This window comes from Pundamilia nyererei, unplaced genomic scaffold (assembly GCF_000239375.1).
Source record: "Pundamilia nyererei isolate P.nyererei 1_Seehausen unplaced genomic scaffold, PunNye1.0 scaffold00016, whole genome shotgun sequence".
Taxonomy (NCBI): domain Eukaryota; kingdom Metazoa; phylum Chordata; class Actinopteri; order Cichliformes; family Cichlidae; genus Pundamilia; species Pundamilia nyererei.
The window spans coordinates 3,767,813-3,789,886 of NW_005187417.1; the positions used below are offsets into that span (position 1 = coordinate 3,767,813).

Here is a 22,074-nt window from a genome sequence, read left to right on the forward strand (position 1 = left end):
TCATAGTGTTTCCTGGCAAATATCATGGCATGATGTGTTGCTTTTTCAGATCCTTTAACGTACATTATATTGTCAGACAGGTTCTATTTAAGTGATTTCTTCATTCGACATGTCTTCCAAGTAATAAGACCTGGATGTGTCTAAAGGGAAATTGAACTTAGCTCTCCAAATAATGTGGTTAATCTTTAGCAAGGGGGCAATTACGTTTTTTTTGCAGTCAGCTAGAATTGGATAACTTTTTTTCTCCGTATTTTCTAAATGATGACTTCAGTTGTTTTCTACGTATGCTTTACTACTTTACGTTTATATTTGTCTAATATTAAAGTTTGTGTTATGATTGGTCATCTGTATCATTTGAATGTGATTTTACTAGCTATGTCTGACACAAGTACTTTGCATCAAATGTACCATAAAGCTCTGAGTATACTTCTGTATACTCTTATGTCATCACTGTGCTGTGGTTGCAACAGAGCACAATCAAGGCTTAAGTCAGATGCAGACTGTAAAGTTTCAGCAAAGTTTATTACAGCAAAACTTTGAATCAGATATACTTGGATAAAGATATAGGCTTGATATATGATAATGAAGCCCACTGAATCCTAGACTGTGATGTATGTTTTAATCTTCATGGTAACATCTGGAAGACAAATCATATGAGCGAGGCATTTTCAAACACACCTTAACTATATTTATTAACCATGTTGTTTCCATTTAAGTTTACAATGCTGCTGGTGTTTCATTGATCCGTGTGTCATTTAATTGTTCTTTCCTAATAGGTAGAAATTTAGGACAGCCAATTTTAAGTGTTACTGCTGCTATGATATGCGTCTACTGACACTGAGAATTTTGTCCAAGGCTATCTCACAGAACGACCGTTTTGCTGCAGTTTGTTCACATTCCTGATTCTTTCATGTGCTTTAACCTGGGTTAAGGCAGAAGATCAGAAGCTTAGAATATCATCTAACTTTTTTTCTTCCCCTTGGCAGGCTGGAGTTACTACCCTAGATCTTGGACACATATTTTAATAGTTAATAGTATGAAAGGCAACTTTAAATTTTTATTATATAACTGGAAAGAATGATAAAATGCCTCCTATAAGCAGACAGTATACATGCATGTACAGTGATGGATAAAGCGCCTTCCTACACTTGTTAGTTACACGTCAGGTCTCCAGGCATTAAAAGTTCCTATCCAGGTACCACAGTAGAAACTTTACTGCCTCCACACTCTTTTGATCTTCCCACACAGGCAAACTTGCCTGAAAACAAAGATAAACACACATGCAGACACAGGAAAACACACACAGACAGAAATACTCACGCACACTTAGAGCCACTCACAGTTTAGTGGTGCGTAATGAGACTGTCTTATACCGTATGCAGACATGCACTAGCTCCTGCTGAGGTGCTGTAGTTCCGGTTTTCTATAATTCATGCCTCTTCCCTGCAGAAGTGTCTTTTACAGAAATGAGGGCAGATGAATAAAGCCTTCAGACTGACAGTATATTTGTGGACAGTAGACTGCTGGTTAGAAACACTGCCCACTGACAGAGATGCCAATTTTTTTTGACCCCTTTATGTGTGATCATCTTCACCCAAGAAGGCAGCAGTTGAATATGTCCTTCAGGAGACTGTCTGCCCTCTGCTTCTTAAATTGCTGTATGTTGCTGTGATCACAGCGGTTAAATGCCTGGACCTTGTCTATTTCTAGTTCCGCTGCAAACAAAAATGAAAGAATTTATACAAGTACAGCAGTCTATACCTCTGCTTTAAAGTTCCACTAGTTAATAATTGTATCTATTTATCCTGTATTTTATGAAGCAAGGCACTAAAGGCAATTTAATACATATAATTGCAGTCTGTTTAATGCATTTTCATGTATTGGAGTTCAGATGCTAGGCGCAATGATTTAAAGTGCTTTAGAAATAGCCTCACTAACAGTGTATTTTCTTAAACCATGGCCAACCGTTTAAAAAAAAATATATTAGCTGAACCATAATAATCATTTTATTCTAGAGATGGAACAAATACTCAGAGGCAATGATATTAATCTTCTGTTAGTTCAGATGAGAAAATCTGATAATTTACAGTATTTAATCATTTCCTCTTAAGTCCGAAGTCTAAATATAAAAAATTAGTCATGTTGTCAGTCATTCAAATGCTTCATGAAGAAATGCATTTTGTCTCATTTACATTTTCAATCTATGCTAAGCATCTTCACTTCTTTACCATCTCTAAATTTACTGATGTAGCTGCAGTAACTCAGTTTGTCTTGGCACATGCTTTCATAAGGCTCTGTGCCGCAGCAGTGATAATTACTCAGAACCATCCAATTTGATATCTGAGGCACTTTTCCGATGTGTCCATGCAGATCTCAGGTCTTAATGCTGAGGTGCATTAATTGATTCTGTTTTGCGGTAGAAACAGAGCTTTCAGCATCTGCAGTCGCCTGCAGGACAATCAAAACAGGCTTTTTGCACAATTTAGAACAAAGGACGGACTGAGCTTAATGAAAAGGGCGATAGCTCTGAAATCATACTGAGATCACATCTATATTACAGCCAGTTTAGAAACACCAGTTTACCTAATATGCTTTAGACAAACGAGAGCATCTGGAGGCTCAGATAGAACCTGCAAACTCCTCATAGAAAGGAGTTAACCAGCAGGCTTAGGAGGTGATAGTGCTAACTGCACCACTGTGCCCCCGCTATTGTGTTGTTTCACAACAAAACAATGACAAATGCAGTCGTTCTAAATTGACACAAACAGAAAATTTATACTCATTTGCAGTGAAGCGCAATAGGGCTGTGAATGAATGAAGCAGAGAGCGAGCAATGAATTGGCATTTGCTGGTCTCATTATCTGCCCTCTCCCTTTTTCTTGCTCTCTGTCTGTGTGAGTAAATTTCATTGAAAGATGGTGGGCATCTATGTCCTGGAGGCAGCATCATATATAACATCCACTGAGAGATATGGGGTTCAATACAAGAGATATGGCAGGGAGGAGAGGAGCTATAGGAGACGAGCTTGATTAATGAGGTGGTCTAAAGGAACAAGTGGGGGGTAAATTAATCCATAGTAACACTTGCCGCCTTGACACTTTGTTCTCTTTGTACAATTTTACGCACTTCAGTGTCCATATTGATCACTGCATAATTGTAACTTATTAGCCATAGATGTATCCTCCTATTAGTCTTTGGTGTCACTGTTTGCAGGTAGGAGGGCTTGAAATTTCTTAAAAACATGCATGTTCCCACTGCATTTTTATGGTTCTTGCAAATGTGTATTGTGCATACTTTAGACCCACGGCATTTTCTCCAAAGCGTCAGTAATTTAACTCATTAAATCAGGACAAAAAATGCATTATACCGAGGACACTCCGCTTCATATGGCCTATGTGCAGCAGGACCAGTGGGTGTGAAACTGCATCTTCATAATAATAGTGGGGCTTCAAGTTGAATTTCATTTTCGGGCAGACTATGAAGTTGAAGAATTTCAGGAATGCGGGAGGGCTGAATGGGAAGTCTGCGGTCAAAAATTGTTCCAGATTGCTCCACTATGTTCCCTCTTAGACACATCAAAATCTTATAAGTTGTCCACACAGGAATAAACTAGCAGTGATGTAATGACCAGAGGCCGTCAAAAGCCGACGACATTCAGTGGCTTCAAGTGAGGATTGGTGAAATAACTGCTGGCAATGCAAAAGAGTTAAAACTGCTCTCAACTTGAAGGTGAACGATTATAGTGACTACTAATGAGAGCACAGGATGCCATTAATTGACATCTGACTGGATGTTAAATAAGGGGGTTTCCTTGGCAACTGGAGACTGGACTGACCATCAGTGACGAAGGGATGAGCGATGTGGAACTCTCATTGGCAGCCTGATCCTGGGGCTCAGATTCATGGTGTACAACCAGTGGATATGCAAGAAAATTCTGATGATCATGCTTCTGGCTGCACTCCTCAGCTGATATGCAGATTTTGGGCTTGCACAGTGAAGACTGCCATTTCATCTCGTACTCATAGGCAGTCCCAGCTTTTGCCACCAGTGATGATCCTAAACAGGTTTGCTCTCTGTGAAGGTTTGAGATGCATTGTGAAACTGAAACACTTACAATCAAGTGGTCATAACAGACTGAAAGCAGTACTGAGTAACACAAGCAGATATGGCAGACACATTTAAATTTGGTTTGGACTCTTGTTTTTCTTTTTTGGTTGAAGTTGAAGAACTTTTTGATTGCCCTTTGCATAAGATGAATTGGTTAACAGTCTTTAACATTAGATTTTTCTTTGTTGCCACACTGAGAGAAATTTTTTTTTATCCATCCTGTCATTTGCATAAAGCTAGCATCAATCGTTTTCTACTTTTAACTTAAAGTAGAGATATCAATCACAGAGTAGAGTTCTAGGCACAATAATTCACATCCTTGTGAATTGTGATGAAAGGATGGGCTCAGCAGCAGAAAAGATTAAATGAAACACAGAGAAAATCGTCAGCAGATACAGTGTTACTACTGATTGCTTCCCAAGTCTTTTTTCGGCATACTTGGTGTCAGACTGTTTTTGTATTTTGTATGCAACTTGCAGAGATGAGTGTGCATACGTGTGTACATATGCAGGTAGCTGAAGCTATTTATTCAAATTAAAATGGGAAAACAAAACACAGTTCAAGATGGATTAGGGAATAGAAGGATTAACGAAGATGGCTTGGGTAGCAGAGATGCATTGTAGATGTTTTCCTCTGGCAAATCCCTGTGAGTGATGACTTGGCTCCATTAAGTCTCTGTGTTTGCAGCCCTGTCAATTACTCATTAATCCTTGAAGTGTTTACTTCATTTGGAGCCTAAACTGCTTCCCTATGTCTAACAAATGTGCATGTGTCGGCTTATACACATAGTACACCACTACGCTCACATTTTAAAATCACTAAAATGGCAAGAAAGATCATCAGTTTAATAAAAGATGACCCAAAGGTCTCACTAAAGGCCTTTTGACAGTGAGATACTAAGACTGGAACTAGCCAAATATTGGATTATTCAGATCCTCAATCTTTAGATAAACAGGGATTCTGTTTCTACTTTGGATTTACTGGATCATGCTTCAGTTCAATTTATTACCAACTTAATTTGTTGTTAGATTTGATCAATTTTCAGAGCTATTTTTCAAAAAAGAAATTGGTGAAAAAATGAGCTGTACTTTTTAGCTAACAGTTTTGCTATCGCACTGCATATCTGTAAAGGCTGTAAGTCCTGTGACAAAAACATTATACAGTCTGCCACATATAATTCAGATGAGTTATTTTACAGTAAATGGCTGTATATTACAGAAGTAGTTGATGTCACAACACTGAAAAGTCTTTATGAGGACTTTTGAGAGGTCAGTATAGCCCCCATTTCACCAACACTGAAGTATTAAACAGTTATCATAAAAGTTAACCTGGCTGATGCACATGTTAACATTTTCCCTTTAGCTATTAGCAACTATCTAAAGGACACAAACTGAGCTTCAGGGAGTCACAGAATTGAGACTGGTGCTTCAGGAAGAGAATCCAATGTAAAATCTTAGCTAAACCAAACATGAAGCTCCATCTGCTCTGGAAATCCCTTGGGAAATAAAGTTGATTAAACCAGGATTATACTTTCTGTGTCAAATGTCTCCAATGTTGTAGTGGTTAACATTTTTGCTTAGCAAAGGAAAGACTGCTGGTTGAGTTCCAGCCAGAAACACAAATCCCTTGTGAGGTTTTATCAGAATTTTACATTTGGTGTAAAACTCTGCCAAATCAAGTGTGCAGTGCCACCCCTTGTGGCAACTGAATTGCCAAAAGTAGCTTTATTATTTATTTATTTATTTATTTATTATTCTTTATTTATTCCTCTAGGTCCCAGTGACATAAATCTCTAGACCAGGGACAGCTGGAGACAGTATGGTCAAGTAGGCATTCCTGTTAGACTTATTTGAAGTCCACTGCCTGGAGCACACAGTTGGTGCATTGCAATGTTAAATCTCAGTGGACGAATCCACGTGGTTACAAAAAAGCAGGTGGGCACATGGCTGTCCGCTGCTCGTTTGTTAATTAAATTCATGTCACTCAGACCCAAGCCTACCCTGGTGGACTTGTGGATGCAGAAAGTTTAAACAAGACTCGAAGGAGCAGCCAAAAGCATCATTATCCGATAGCCACAGTAGCCATCTGTTAAGTTATCATTAAGATAGCAGCTAGAGGCAATGCTAATAATAAAACGTTACACGGTGTCTACAAAGTGTTGTGCCTCCCTGAAAGCCCCAGATTGAAGCTGAGACAACTCTATTGGATCAGCAATGTAATATTGTTTCAATTCAGTTAAAGCACAGCATTACCTCAAATAACCTAAAAATATTGCTGTTATTTATTTACTTTTTTTTTTATTTTTTTTTTACACTACCTAAGATAATCTTTTGGTAGGTTGTATTGTTCTAATATTGATATATAAATAATAATAATATTACCTCTTAATTTGTGTGATTCTTGGCCCATGTGGTATCAAAAATGTCAAACATTATCAAATATCTTTCTGTGTATAATATCAAGCTTGCCGTTTTCAGTATTGAGACAATCCTACTCCTTCACAGTGGTTTGGTCCACGTTCACTAGTTGGGACGTGGGTGGTGTGAGACATACACTGGTGTGTGAGTGCATGTTTGTGTGACAGATAAAGATGTATGCATACAATAAAAGCACAGTGTGACTGTGTTTGCGCATGTAAATGTGTGGCTCTGAGTAGTCATTAAGACTTTAAAAAGTGCTGTATAAATGTAAGTACATTTACTGTTTACCATTCAAGGTGTGACTGATACAATATCTAAGCAGCGAAATGTTATTGTGTGCACATGATAACAGAAAATAACACAGTATCATGTGAGATGAAAACTGAAGGTACTAAAAACATTTTAGTACATAGTCGTCCATTTTTATTGGACAAGGGATGGGGTATTGAATCTTCACTGTCCATTTGACTGTAGCTCACCACCATAAAAACATATTGTTGTCATAATGCATACTGACTGCACCCAGTGCTGTGAAGCTGACACCTTGTGGGCCTACCTGTCAGAGTGACACATGCAAGCTCAACTGATGTGGAAACGAGCTCGTGTGATTCCTACGTTCGTTCTGTTTCCGCTCAGCGCCGGGGTAACGCACTTCATCAACGCTCACACGCTTCGCCTTTCTCCTAAAGGCACAAACGCATGCAGCTGATAGATCGAACTTTGAAAATTGTGCCAACGCTGCACAGCTATGATCCATTGACACCGCTGACAGATCCGCTTTCCTCCCAGGCGCACTCGGATTTCCAACAAGCCATCAAACAAACGCACGTTCTACTTTTGTTGCAGCTCGCTTGTTCTCTGGAGTTCCCCAGGCCTGCTGTAATTGAACACATACACACATTATGAACACACAATGTAGCAGTGCCAGCAAAGAGTAATCAGTCATTTTAATCTCCTAGGCCTTTCTAAGATAATGTGGGTGCAGAATTACACTCCTTGTTGTTTGTTGTCTTTTCATTTTGTGCTCCTGGCACTTACTTACTTCTGTTGTACATTGTTAATAGAGCCAGAAAATCACAGTTTGGGCAAAACACCTTGCAACAGGTAGTGGAAAGCAAACAGCATCCCCCAGTATCTGTACTGAGAATCTTATTTTTGACCGGCACTGAACATTGGATTTCACATCTCTCCAGTCATCCAGTCTTGGTTATTTCAGCTACAAAAAGCTGAAATAAAAATAAAACATTCTTTCAGTCAATAACTTGGAACTTTTATAATAATAATGGATTGGATTTATATAGCGCTTTTCAAGGCACCCAAAGCACTTTACAATACCACTATTCATTCACTCTCACATTCACACACTGGTGGAGGCAGCTACAGTTGTAGCCCACCTGCCCTGGGGCAGACTGACAGAAGCGAGGCTGCCATATCGCGCCATCGGCCCCTCTGGCCAACACCAGAGTACGGTAAAGTGTCTTGCCCAAGGACACAATGACCAGGACAGAGAGCCCAGGGATCGAACCGGCGACCTTCCGGTTACAGATGCGATTCCCAACCCCCTGAGCCACGGTCGCCCAGGGCTTTTACTACACACTCTTCTTCCATCTAGATTGTAAGCCACTTTTTTCTTGAACAGCTCAGTCCTCCCTGAGTAATGGAAGTTATTGTTAGCAGCTGGTAACTTGCCAGTTACCACACATCAATATTGTTCTTGCTGTTTGAATTTAAAATTCACTTTGAAATCGTATTCGTCACAAGGAAAGCCTTGCTTGACATGAATTGCAGAATTGCTGAGACCTTATTCGAGCAGTCAGTTTCTTCTAAATTTGGAACCAAATATGGAAATAAAACTATTAATATTGTTACCAAAAGCTCTTGTAAATCAGGAGCAAAACTGAGCCTAGACATCTTTTGTCAGAGCAGCAATTTTCTATACAAAAAAGTAAGAGAGGATCCACTTATTTGGCAATTCACTACAGTCTCCAGTCCTTTCTAAAATTGCATTGGACAGCTGTTACATGTATTTTACTCACATTTACTCATATTTTTCTTACGTGCGGTCTGTTTGGTCAATGACCTTTCCATGTTGCCAGCATCGAGTGACACAGAAAGTGCCCAGTTTCCATAACAGTGACTACCCATATGTTGTTATTCATATTCAAGTCCAAGAAACTTTCCTATAGTAAAAATTTAGACAATACTGTTGACAACCCTTTCCTTCCTCCTTAGACTACGATGACCTGGATGACTGAGAACCTTCACAGACCTTTTCTTGAGTTCATTCACTGGTAAATCTGTGTAGAAAACAGTCTGCTTTTATGAAGAAGTCAAACCAAAGTTGGATCAGCTGTCTCAGTTTGTTTCTCGTGTACATCAATTGGATCTTTCCCTGCTTCAGCTGCAAGAGGCCTTTCAGTCTTGGAATAGTTCTGGGGCCAAGGGGTAACAATATGCTTGTATTTGTGGGACTTGACTGTGTCAGTTTTCTGGGATGTTCTATTTATACAATTAAGGAATAGGCTCGTCTTTGTATTTGTTTTTGTTGGTGTGTTTGTTTGTTTTTTAAAAAAGGAAAAAGCATGGACTGCATGCCTCTGCAGTTGGGCATCTATAAGTATATAACACAACTATGTCCTTTTAAAAATACTGTTAATATATCAGGTATGATCATCCAGTTCTAAACCTGTTCTTTCACATGAAATATTTTTATATCTCTTGACAGATTAGAGTACTCTATACTTTCTTTGAGGCCTCTGACGGAAACAAAAACAAAGACAATCAAATCATCATGCTCCAAAAGACTTTCAGCTCCAACAACTCAAGCATACAGGAAGTCTGAATATTATGGGCTGCGGGGAGAATTATGGAAACTCTTTCAAGTTAAATGCTGTCATTCATTTGTTACTATAAGCTAGAGTAAAAAATACAAAACAAAAACAAACAAACAAAAAACCTCTTAAACACTTCATTAGGGTTCCAGAAAGACAGTATCACTTGTAAATATATGCCAGGAGTGGGAAGCAATCCATCACCGCATGAGGCGTAACCTATAGAGGGTCCTAAAAATGAAAGCATAACCCCTAATTTTGCTTTCTTAAAATGTATACACTTATACAAATAAAAAGAATGTAGGCTCTTATGTTTGTATTTGTGTGATTCCTTACAGAATATGCTCGATTTCTCCTGTGAGCAGGATACTGTGATTGGAATTAGGATTTTTTTTATTTTTATTTTTTTACATAAATCATTAATAAATCGACCAGCACAATGATGAAATGGGAAAAAGATGTTTGTCCCCAGACATATGTCCCCAGGAGCACTGTGTATGAAGTACTTAAATATAATTTGTGCTAATAGTAGTAGTGTGGAAGTGAGTGAACAAACCTTTGTGTAACGTTTGTAAAGATAAACAAAAGAAATCTCCTATTGCTGACAAATGTGTTGTGACAGCAGTAAATAAAGTGATGAAAGACGTTTTACCTGTGCTTTGCTGAACTTGAACATCTGTGCGTTAGCCGCTTGTTTTGTGTCTCTGTGCGTGACTGTGTACGGGGGTCACACAGTCATGATAATTTCTCAAGCATGTGAAGTCACTTGGTAAAATTAGCTTTGACTGGCTTAATCTCTTAGAGCCAAATCATCAGCCAGCACAAAAAAATAAATAAATGTAACAGAAGACTAAAGGATTATATTACTTCGCCTTATCTGAACCATAGACTGTATATAAAAGCACTTCTGGGTCTGCATTCTTTTTAATGGGTACCAAGTGCTGACCTCTGTGTTTGCAGGGATAGAGTTAGTGACAGGCATGCTTTAAGATGCACGACATAGCTACCGTACCTTTTGTTAGCAAGTGACATGTGGAAAATGTCAGATGCACTTTTGACATTTATTTAACAAAAATACACAAAAATCAAGGCAATTGCCAAAATGCTAAAAAAAACAAAAAAAACCAAAACCCTATTTGACCAGCAAGTGACATCACATGTATAACTGTTTACCTAATTCAGGGTCGTGGCCAAGCTGGGCCTACTTCAGCAGCCACTGGGTCAGAGGATAGATGGTACATAAGTCTATAGATATTAACCTATTTTGTCCTCCTAACTTCTTTTCTAACAAAACAGGCCCATTTAAATGAATAACATTTCTTCTTCTTGCTGTCAGATATCATTAGCTCATATTAGTCTCCTTGTCAGCTTGCACACATTACTCTCACTCTTTTTCTCTCTGTCTCTTTAATTTTGCACCTCATGAGAAACTGTCTAGAATATAGCTAATGCTGCTAATGATTTAATCCCATCGAAATATTGTAACAGAGCTTTAATAAAGGCTTATAGCAATTATTATAAAGTTCAGATAATATAACTCTTAAGTCTTAACTAATAGTTGTGGAACCGAAGTATATCCAGTCTTCACTACACCCACGTTTATTGTGTGGTTTAACACTGCGTGGATCTATATTGTAAAACTGCTGCTGCACCACAAATGGGCAGAGGTAAAGGTGATGTTGCTCCAACCTCATAACGATCATTTTTTATTTAAATGTATTTAAAGATTTTACTGTTATAAATCTAACTGAGGAACTAGTATTTACATAACTTGTAGTTATGGCATATAAGAGGCATAGAACATAATCAAAGGATTTGTGTTTAGTGTGTTTTTGAAGCTTTAGCTATCCCAGTTGTAAATTATTTACAATACCATAGGGACCATTTAATAGCCACGATATAACCAGGCTTTATAGTTTGACTCCTCAGACTTCCTAAGTAATTTCTTAGTCAGTAATTTTCCTGCCACAAACCTCCTGCAGTATAGAACCGTGCATTTCTAAGAGATGGAAGTGGTTGGTCTCTGCAGCCGGGCTTTGTGCAGTAAGCTTCTGCGTATGAAATGGATTGCCTGGACTCCCGTGAGAGTATGGCATTGTATGAAAGCGGTTCACCTGCCGTTGCCGTTTTGATTATCCCCTACTATATATTCCATTATTGTCCTAATGGTTTTTGTTCTGCTTCGGAAGCAGTGGTGAGCTTCATCAGCCCGGTGTCACTATCAGCACTTTCATCCAGGGATGAGGCATTAGGACCAGTGTACCCCAGCTGCTTTGTTGATTACTGCTGCTTCTTATTCACAGGACGAGAGACCCTGTTAAACCTGCTGCCCTCCCACCGCTACCTCCATTACCCTCCATCTTCCCGTTTTCTCCTTGTGTGTCATGTTACCCTAACGCCCTGCTCTCCCTCTTCTCATTGCGTCTAAACACTGCTCATTTGCCTTCCCCCTCTATTTCCTCTAAATGCAGTCAAGATTCTCAGACCAGCACACACAATGATAGCGCCTGCGTGGAGCTATAAATCAAAGAGAGGCTGTGTGCATGCTGGTTGGAAAAGGAAACCAGTCTACCCCTGGACCAAGCAATCACTGCAAAGAAAGCCACAAAAGTGTGTCACAGTTAGAGCAAAAAGTTTTTAAAGCCTTTGGAATCAGGATCTTCATCTAAGTCAGCTATTGTAAAACAAAATCTGACTAAATTAACAAACAACAAGCAGTTTAATCATCACTTACAGGCTGGATAGATAAGTAAACACTTGATTTTTGTATCTTGTAGGTTGTTGGTGCTAAAGGAGAATCTACAGGGGGCCAGATGTTTCATAGCTGCTTACATATGAGACTGACGCAGCAAACCAATGCAAAAAAGCCCTAAACTGTATTCATACCACCACCATGCTTTATGGCTCATTCACACTAAAGTATATAATAGGATAGCAGACTCCTTACAACTACGAAAAGTAGCATCAGTTGGTGGTAATTTTGCTATTACAAGTAGTCGTGATGATCAACTGCCTTGATCAGATGTGAAGTGTGCAATACCTGCTGTTTAATTTATAATTGCCAAGATTGCAGATACATTGCAATTAGTCTGAGTCCGTCTATGCATCTTGTTTCAACTTGTTGCCAACTTTCTGGTTATGTTCCTAACAACAAGCAAGGCTACTGAGCGTCACTTTGCAGTTAAGTTGCCATCCTGAAGCAAGTATTTCTTTGTTTGTGGAGGAATTTCTATTTCTAATCTACAAGGTTTGAGGTAAACTTTAAATCTGAGTAGTTAATGTGAATTGCTTTTTAACATGTGTGTGCTTAGATGGTAATAGAACTGCAATGGATTGCAGCAGACTCCCAATTTTCACTGATTTCTCACAGTTAATTGCCATAATATTACAAACAGATGGTGTTTAATCGACTCAAACTGATAGCAGACATTTCTATTTTTATCACTGTCTTAATGGGCTAAAGTCGATTTAAAGACTGCAGCTGACTGCGAGTGGTTGGAGATATGGTTCGCATCTTTAAAGCAACCATTTCAAAACAACAAGATCGCAAGTTCATTGCATTCAGTCACAATAATTTTGATCATGCCAGTATCTAACTGCTATTTGCCCTAGTGTGGCTGTAATATTTCAGTATGCATAAGGTTTTGGTGTGGGCACACAGTACTAAGGCTACATAGGCTTTTGTATTGTTGCCAGAACTTTAACTGTATCTCTAATTTTCTTGTTACCTTCATGTGCATTTTTTCCTATTTCAGGATTGCACATTCTGCTCTTGGTGCAATCCTTGGAAGATGCCCAATCCTAAGAGAGTGTGCCGAATTTCCATTTGTGTTCTTGCAAAGTACTAAATAGCCAGATCTTAAGAAATGTTATACTATGGGGAGATCGTGGCTCAAGAGTTGGGAGTTCGCCTTGTAATCAGAAGATTGTCGGTTCGAGCCCCGGCTTGGACAGTCTCGATCGTTGTGTCCTTGGGCAAGACACTTCACCCGTTGCCTACTGGTGGTGGTCAGAGGGCCCGGTGGCGCCAGTGTCCAGCAGCCTCGCCTCTGTCAGTGCGCCCCAGGGTGGCTGTGGCTACAATGTAGCTGCCATCACCAGTGTGTGAATGTGTGTGTGAATGGGTGAATGACTGAATGTGTAAAGCGCTTTGGGGTCCTTAGGGACTAGTGAAGTGCTATATAAATACAGGCCATATCATTTTCCAGCACAATGCATCTATGTAAAGCTGTTTGTAAGGTCACATTCATCAACCAACTGTCAATAACAAGACTTTGTCTGCACATCTAATACTTGCAGTCCCATCTTCTTAAGTGAAACATCTGACTCCAACTTTATTTGACTGATTATCACAGTTTCACATACTTCAACTATCTCTGTGTGCGATTATTCAACGTGTTAATGACGACCTGAAAAGTACAGCTGTTGTCGTGTTGTAATGTTAGTCAAAGGTTGTTTGTTTGTAATCGTGACTTAGATGAAAGTCAGACCACATTTTATGAGCAATCAGTGCAGAACTCTTCATCCCAAAAACATTTTTTGCAACTATAATTAACCGCTTTAGATTATAGATGGTGCAGCACATTCAAAGCCTGAATTGATTTTTAAAGGTTCTGCAGGGATTTAATCACCATGCAATACAAATTTCTGTCCTCCTCTATAATAACTATAGTTGTAATTATAGCTGTGTCCCAGTTCTAGAGTAATATATAGTGACTCTTACTTATTTCACCATGCTTGTAGGTAATAAAAATTAATTTACTAGTTTTGTGCTGTTAGACTATTAATGGACCCAGCAATGGGAATGCCAATGCTGACTAAACAATGAATGAAGTTTATTTGCTTTTTTCAGTATCAGCCTTCCATCACGATTATGTTTTGATTCCCAGGACCCTCTGGTGATGTCTTCTGGCTCAGACGGATGCAACACATTTCATGTTCTGGTGACAATACGCATTGCTCAAAACAAGGAGATTGTTTTTGACGTTACCACAGTCATAATTGGCGCAGTTAATCACGAAGACATGCAGTTTTCCCTTTCTACTTCATGCAGTTTGTGGTTTTTCTCGGATATTACATGCGCACATTTCTTCCTTCTTTGCTCATGTGTTACTCAACTTATCTGCTATGTATGTTTATCTACAGTTCTGCATCGATGCCGCCCAGAAAGGGAGCAGGAGGTGAAAGAGGGAGAGAGTGCTCAAAGGCATGGCAATACAATCAGGCATCTTCACTGCTGACAGGGGTTTGTTGCCTCAGAATTGAAGTTATTATCTCTCGGCACAAATCAAAATTGTGAAATTGATTCAGTCGGGTTGTTGTGCTCAAAGAGATGGGCCTCCGCTGCAATCCACAGCACTCTGACAAGTAATGATTTTAGTTGTTGCTCTGAGCATATGTTAATAGGCGTTTCAACAGAAGCATTTAGTAGTTCCTTGCGAGAACTGTAGCAAGAAGACAAATGAACAAAGATTGATGGGAGGGGTAGCTTAATTGTAGCTCACTAAAGAAGAGAGTGGAGGGACACTGTGTAACAAATTAAATTGGATTCCTGACAAAGAGGAACTTTGGGAAGTCTTTTACCACGCTGTGGTGTGGTCTTTGTTGTGACAGTCTTGGACTCTAGCTCTATAGTGAGCCATTATTTCACAAATCTTGAGATTGTTGCAGTATCTGTTTTAAAAATCAACAGTGTGTTTCGTTAGTATGAAATGAAAGTCGAGAGTCCTTTTGTGTTGGTGGTACACAAGGATTTTTTTGATCATTAAGAGATTCAACCCTATTCAGCTTGATTCCTCCAGACCACGAGGCACATGGGAATACATCGATCTGCAGAGGGATTGCACATATGGCAAGCTATCAGAAGGCAATGAGGCACAGCCAACAGCAATTTTCTGTAGAAATGTGTTAGAAGTGTTGTTGTTTGTGTGGGTGGGTGGTGGTGCTGTTTGGTCATTTGGGGTTTTTGGATATTAGAAAAGCCTTCCAAATATTGGCCATTTCTCTCTGCAATCTTTAATTTTCGACCAAACATTCGTTTCAGCTTGATTTTATTTTTGTGTGTTGTCTCTCACTTCAATATCTTCTTCTAAGCCGTCACACTCATTTTATAACCATGGATGTTTATGTGTGGGAGTATGTTTTGGCTTTGTCAAATCAAATTAAATTGACTCAAGTGTAGATATGCGAGTATACTTTGCTCCTTCAACTCAAGCACATACTGAAAAGCAAATTTTTATTTTTTATTTTTATTTGGCCTCAATTTATTCTCCTCCGCTCTCTTTTCTTCTCCTCAGGTGCTCAAGGGAAGTAAAAAGCTTTGCCTCTCAGTGCGTTCAGTCGGTCGCATTCCAGGCGGCTATGTCACCAACCACGTTTATACCTGGGTTGACCCTCAGGGCCGAAGCGTGTCTCCTCCTCCTGACCTGCCTGAGCATCGCAGCGCCACTCTGAGAAGAACTGACAGTCAGCGCCGAAGCAACATGCAGCTACTGCAGGAAGGGGATGAGAAGAAGGTAGAGACCTTACATGCAAACCATTAAACTAGAGGACCAAAAATGGCTTTTAAAAAAACATAAAATTAGTTCCTTCCTGTACTTTTAACAGCCTGTATTTGCTATGTTTACTATTACACTACACTATGTGCACTGATTGGAGCAAAGAAGCCTCCAAAACATTTTTAGTTTCAGCATTGGTCAGAAAGAAGCCAACTGTCATTTACTATATCTTTTTATTAGTTTGCTTTGACAAGCAGTTCACCAACATAACTCCCAATGAGAAACTTTAAATGAAATGGACAGTTAACTGATAACCTGTCAGTGTTCTGCACCTGTCTTGCACACAGACATCCACAGAACTTCTAGAGAGACGCTCTATATTGACCAGTATGTTTTAAGGGGCAGAAGAATGCACCCCCAAAAGATTAATGGTGTATGCTAAGGCTAAATTTTGTGATGCTAAAGTAAGTAACAAAGTTTAAAAGCATTTGATACATAAATCATCAAACGTCTCATAGATTTCACAAAATAAAAATCCTATTCGACTTCCTCCAGTGGCACAGACTAAAAATTTGCCTCTGGAAAAGACGTCACGCTGTGAACAAGGTTTAAGACTGAGATGGGAGTATTCACTTTAGGGAAGGTTTTTCACTTTACTGATACAGATCAACGAGTCCCCATGCAGCACTGCTTTGTTTGGACTCTGATGCCCACTCTATTTAACTCTTGCTTGAGTCATTTGAGGCACAACTTGATGTTTTTCTCTGAAGTCCCTGTCACTTTCGCTTGACCTCAACAAAAAACAGCAAGACGATTCATACACTTAGGAAAAGAAAAGAGGATCCGACTCCACTTAGAGTACACCGTTTAATAAAGTGACAGTAGGTATTTTTGACATTTGTCTGCAGTGTGGAAATGACAATGTCCCCTAGCCCATTTTAGATACTTTATTCTTGTTGTGTTGCTTGACGCAGGCTTTATAAACTCAGATGAACTGGTGACGTTATTATCAAGGCTAGAATGTTTAGAAAGGGAATGTGTAAAGTGAAGTGAAATGTTTGTCATTTATCCTGTCCCCTCACTCTTCCCACTACAGACATGATGCAGGGTAACTCCTGCCTTTATTGCTCCTCTCATCCTCTGTGACTAAAGCAAAATAATTAATTATAATCCTAAAGGCTGGCAATGCAGCAACACTCAGCACATAACTAATGCAAGCTGAATTATAGTAAACCTTAAGCTCACTCTGATCTTCATAACAGACAGATTGCATTACTGCGGCATAATTGCTATAGTTAACCTGTGGGTTTAACAGTTTGTTCAGGTTCAGAACATATCAGGACATTGTAGCATGAAATGAAGACTCACTGGTAATTAACATTTACATGACCTGCACTGCTTGTCCACTATTTGTATTTAGGAACCTTCCTAAGCAAAACTGACTATTTGATCACATCCCAGAATTGCAGAAAATGTTCGTGCAGAGGCCTTTTTGTGTGGTGTTATAATGCATGTTCTTGTGACTGCATATTTTCTCACAGGGAACTCCAGCTTCTTCTCCAAGTCATACCTGTTCGGTTAACTGGTGAAATTCTAAATTGGCTGTTTGTGAGAATGTGAGGAGAAAAGGTTGTCTATTGCACTGTGTTAGCCTGATGGGGTGGCGACCAGTTCACAGTGTACCCCAGCTCTAATCCAGTGACAGCTAGAAAAGGCTTCATCCTCCATTCATCCTACATATTCATAGAGTTCAATTAACTGACCTTAGAGAACAATAATCATGAGGTTGAACTTTAAGCATTTCATCACCTGACTGGACAAATACAGCCACTGGATAAATATTAGGCCTACCTTGTAATTTCTAATCTTCTTAAAATGAGACAGTTAAAAACAGTTTGAATAAATTTGAAAAGATATGTTTCAGATGCTGAATTTTAATGGGAGTTGGTTTTAAGTTTGGTTGTGTGAGCCGGCTAACTTTAGGCACAGTAAAAGAAGTGTATAACACTGGATGCTAAAATTAAAAACTTAAACGATAAAAATAATTGGACCTCGAGTGCCGTAAAACCTTACGCTCTCATCACCTCATGACCTGCAGGAAAGGAGCTATCAGAGCTGTTTAAAAGATTTATTGCACTAGAACTTTCAATTTTTTAGCACCTAAGAGCTACATATTAATCTTAACTGCTTCAGCTCTATTAATGCAGACTTCAGCTCTGCATTGCAGATGAGCAAATATTAATCCAGTACTAAATAGAGTTTGGCAGTTCATTGAAATTCTAGTTTCTATTTCTGATATTATTAATTTTGAGTCATGATATGTCTGCATAGGATGGAATTAGAAATATGTTAGAAAATATGTCTCAATTAAGTTTATTTTCTTTTGGAATTGCTTCATTCAGCTCTCTAGTCTGTGGGTGAGACCATGCTCTGAATTATGCAAGCTAGAGTTCCTTTGATCCACAGCTGTTCTGATAATGACAGAACTGTTCCCCTTTTGGATAATCTGAAACCTACTAATCATTCATTAATTTGAAATGTATGAATTTGTAAGTGAACGGCATCCAAGTCCAATCAGGTGCTTTGTAGCAATACCACAACTACTGAAAGTTGCTTTGTAGCATCTGGACAGTACATGTATGGCTTTGCTTTTTATTGGCAAATTTCTTAAAACATCCAATGCTCTCTCAGCTACTTCTTCGGGAAGGTGGAATTTTATTGTCATTCTACTGTAGTACAACTTTTTATTAGCTATATTAAAATGTAGCAAGCCTCCAATCTAACTTGGTTTTCAAAACGCCTCTGGCTTTGGGTGCCGCAGACACTCATATTGATGCTTCAGAAATCAATCACTGTTTGGCCAGCTAAGGCTCAGGTTTAGCTTAGGATCATAACTTCTTGGTAGTAAATAATTCAAACCATGCAGCAATAAATTAATGAATTACTTTGTGTTGTTGGCTGCGGGTTTGTCTGATTTTGGTATTTTCTGCCTGCCATATGATGCCACTTATCACTTGTTACATTAGGCCCTTGCACATGCGGTATTCCTCTTGCCCTAAGACGGCTGCGATAGGCTCCACCCCCACCCCCCCACCCCACGACCCTGAAGAAGGATAAGTGAAAGCAAATGGATGGATGAATATCTGGTCAATTTGAATATGATGACAGCAATACATCGTAAAAAAAAGTTGAAATGGGAACAAAAGAGGGCTTAAAAAGTTATTGAACTAAACACAAACAGCTGGAGGAACATTTTGTAACTAGGTTAATTGGCAACAGGTCAATAACATAATTTGATATAAAAAGAGCATTTAAGAGTTTCTCAGAAGTAAACATGGACAAATGTGCATGAATCTGCTAATACCTATGTCTACAAATTGTGGAAAAATTTCAGAATGTTACTCAATGTAAAATTTTGAAAAAGTAAAATGAACCTATAAAGAATTAGCAAAACTTTAGGCAACCTGGCACTTAAAATATTTTTAAAATACATTAAAAATGGAAAAGTTTAACACCAGCCAGCTCAGTAACATCACAGAAAATTGATGAATACAGATTTTTCTTTTAACCATGGAAAGAATTCTGTGATCATCAGCTCTTTCCCTGGTCAAGAATCCTTCACAACATCTAGCCAAGGCAACACCAAGAGCATGAATGTATATACAGAGAGTTCACAACAAGATGCAAAACAGTGGTTATAGTCAGAAGCAGAAAGGCCAGATTAGACCAAAAACACATCACAGCTGGCACAGTTCTGTGAAAAACAACAACAACAAAAAGTGTTAATTCTTCCCCCAAATGGAGACATTATGTAATCGGTTCTGTCTGTTTGTTTGTCTGTTTATCTAGTATCCACAGTTTTCAAAATACAATTTTTCAAAATTTTGTGTTGTGTTAGATACCAATAACTCCATGTGATTTCATTTCAGTGAAACTCACATCGTCACATCAAATGTGAAAATCAGTAAAAACTTCATATTTTACCCACAACTTTTTATGAGTCGTCTTCGAACTTCACAACAAAATTGTAGGCCTTGGGGGACATGAGTAGCTACTTGAGCTAAGCATTTGACCTTGACGTTCATTGTTAGTACCCAAGATCAAAGTTGACCATGAAAAAAATGGAGCATGGGCATGGAGAGAGTGTCAGAGTTTTAGTATTGCCCTTCCCTTTGGGGGAAGAGTGGCGCTCTCTGATTTATGATAGCAGTAGCAGGATTCTAAAGTGTGCAGGGCTATAACCTCTGCTCAGACTCAGTCACATGCTGCAAAATGATCAGATGATGCTTCGCAGTGCAAGTGGATACTGAAGAAGAAAATTCTGCAAATGTAACTCAAGACTTTCTCAAGCCAAATAAATGGTAAATGGCCTGTATTTGTATAGCGCTTTACTAGTCCCTAAGGACCCCAAAGCGCTTTACATATCCAGTCATCCACCCATTCACACACACATTCACACACTGGTGATGGCAAGCTACATTGTAGCCACAGCCACCCTGGGGCGCACTGACAGAGGCGAGGCTGCCGGACACTGGCGCCACCGGGCCCTCTGACCACCACCAGTAGGCAACGGGTGAAGTGACTTGCCCAAGGACCCAACGACTGAGACTGTCGGAGCCGGGGCTCGAACCGGCAACCTTCCGATTACAAGGCGAACTCCCAACTCTTGAGCCACGATCGCCCCATAAATGGGATCTTCTTCAGTGGCCTGGTCAGTCAACTGATCTCAGCCCAGTAGTAAACTTAACAAATGAATGGCTGGCATGGCGTTATCAGTGAGAAGTGGTACAGTTTAACTTTTTATACAGTACCTACAAATTCCACTCAATACAGTAAAATAGTATAACTTGCACACATAATTGCATTTGTCTGTCCAAAATAAACAGGTCTCAAGGGCCATTGCTTAGAAACCAGAAACATTAGAACACTGGGACTTCTTTTAGACAGACAGAGCATTAAAGTGATGCTGGGGAATATAGTGTGCACCAATAGTTGCTATATTGTGCCAGAAAAAGCAGAATGAATCTGGTAATTAAAACTATGCTCCATGTCCTGCATAAATGTCACAGAAAACATGAATGCCTGCATATTCCTAGAAGTGAGCAAAGGTGGCTCGCTTATCGCCGATAGGCAGATAGCTGTTATTAAAAAGGAGGAGCACAGTGCAATATGCTCTGAATGAAAGTAAAACCTCTGCGTCAGATGTCAAGTCTTTGCCAAGGGGTATATCACTTGGATGAAAGTGACATTGTTTAATACAGATATTAGCATATGTGCCATCTTGTAGCCGCCAGTGTGCAACTGATCCCTCGTTTCAAATCTGGCAAGAGACAGCTGCACTCTGATCAAACCAAGTAATCAAGAGCCTCATTGTGATGGAGAAAAGTACAATTTATAGTCTGGCATAGCTAAGCAATACTGAGCCTCCCCACGTGGACAGAGTAAAATTTGATGTTGTTTCTTTGCTTTCCAAATGTAGATATTCTACAAATGCTAGGTTCATCCAAGTAGCCCCAATGGCAATTATAGAGAAACCAGAGTGTTTTGAAGTTGAAGCTGGGTAAGCTTGACCAACTGTTAATTAAAAAGCATGGCTTAGTGCTCTGGTATAAAGTAGTAGAAAGGTGGGGGGGGGATGGAGCAAACAATGGGCCTAGGATGTTTTTTTTTTCCTAATATCTTTTTATTGTTGTTTTGGGGTAGAAACACATTTGAAAATCATTAGCATGTAATGTTGTGTGTCATAAAATAAGAGATGCCTTTGACATTAGAAGATTACTTAATTAAGTGAGCTAGAGGCTCAAGGGCCAATGCAAATAGCTGTGGAGTTGAAGGAAAGTCTTGATGAGATGACCCAGAGGCACTAAACAATGCCCTGCTAGAATTCCTGACAGTTTACAATAAAGTGGTTTAACAGTCGAATGAACCCATCATTACACTTGCACACACTGCAAATAGGACCACCAAAGTCTTTCAAACTCTTCTGCTAACCAAGTCATTTGGCAGCAGCTGGGTGGTTAATATCTACAGCTGCAGTACTATATATAACCTGGGGTAAAAGTGCCATGCCTGTATTAAAGGAACTATTATGCTCATTTCCAGGTCCATAATTTTACTCAAGGACTCGAGGATAATCTCTATTTATCTTAAAATGCCTGAGGTTACATGATATATTAAGCATACCCCCTTCAGTTACATCATACTGTTTAAAAAAAATAG

General features: G+C 39.2%; 1 protein-coding gene across 1 annotated transcript in view; it reads left to right on the forward strand.

Annotated features, from left to right (window-relative positions):
- whrna (whirlin a) overlaps window positions 1–22,074 on the forward strand; it is a 212,872-nt gene that overhangs the window by 74,347 nt on the left and 116,451 nt on the right. Inside the window, exon 2 of the mRNA XM_005725582.1 lies at window positions 15,655–15,873. Coding sequence (XP_005725639.1) covers window positions 15,655–15,873 — 219 coding nt within the window. The remainder of the gene's footprint in view (window positions 1–15,654; window positions 15,874–22,074) is intronic.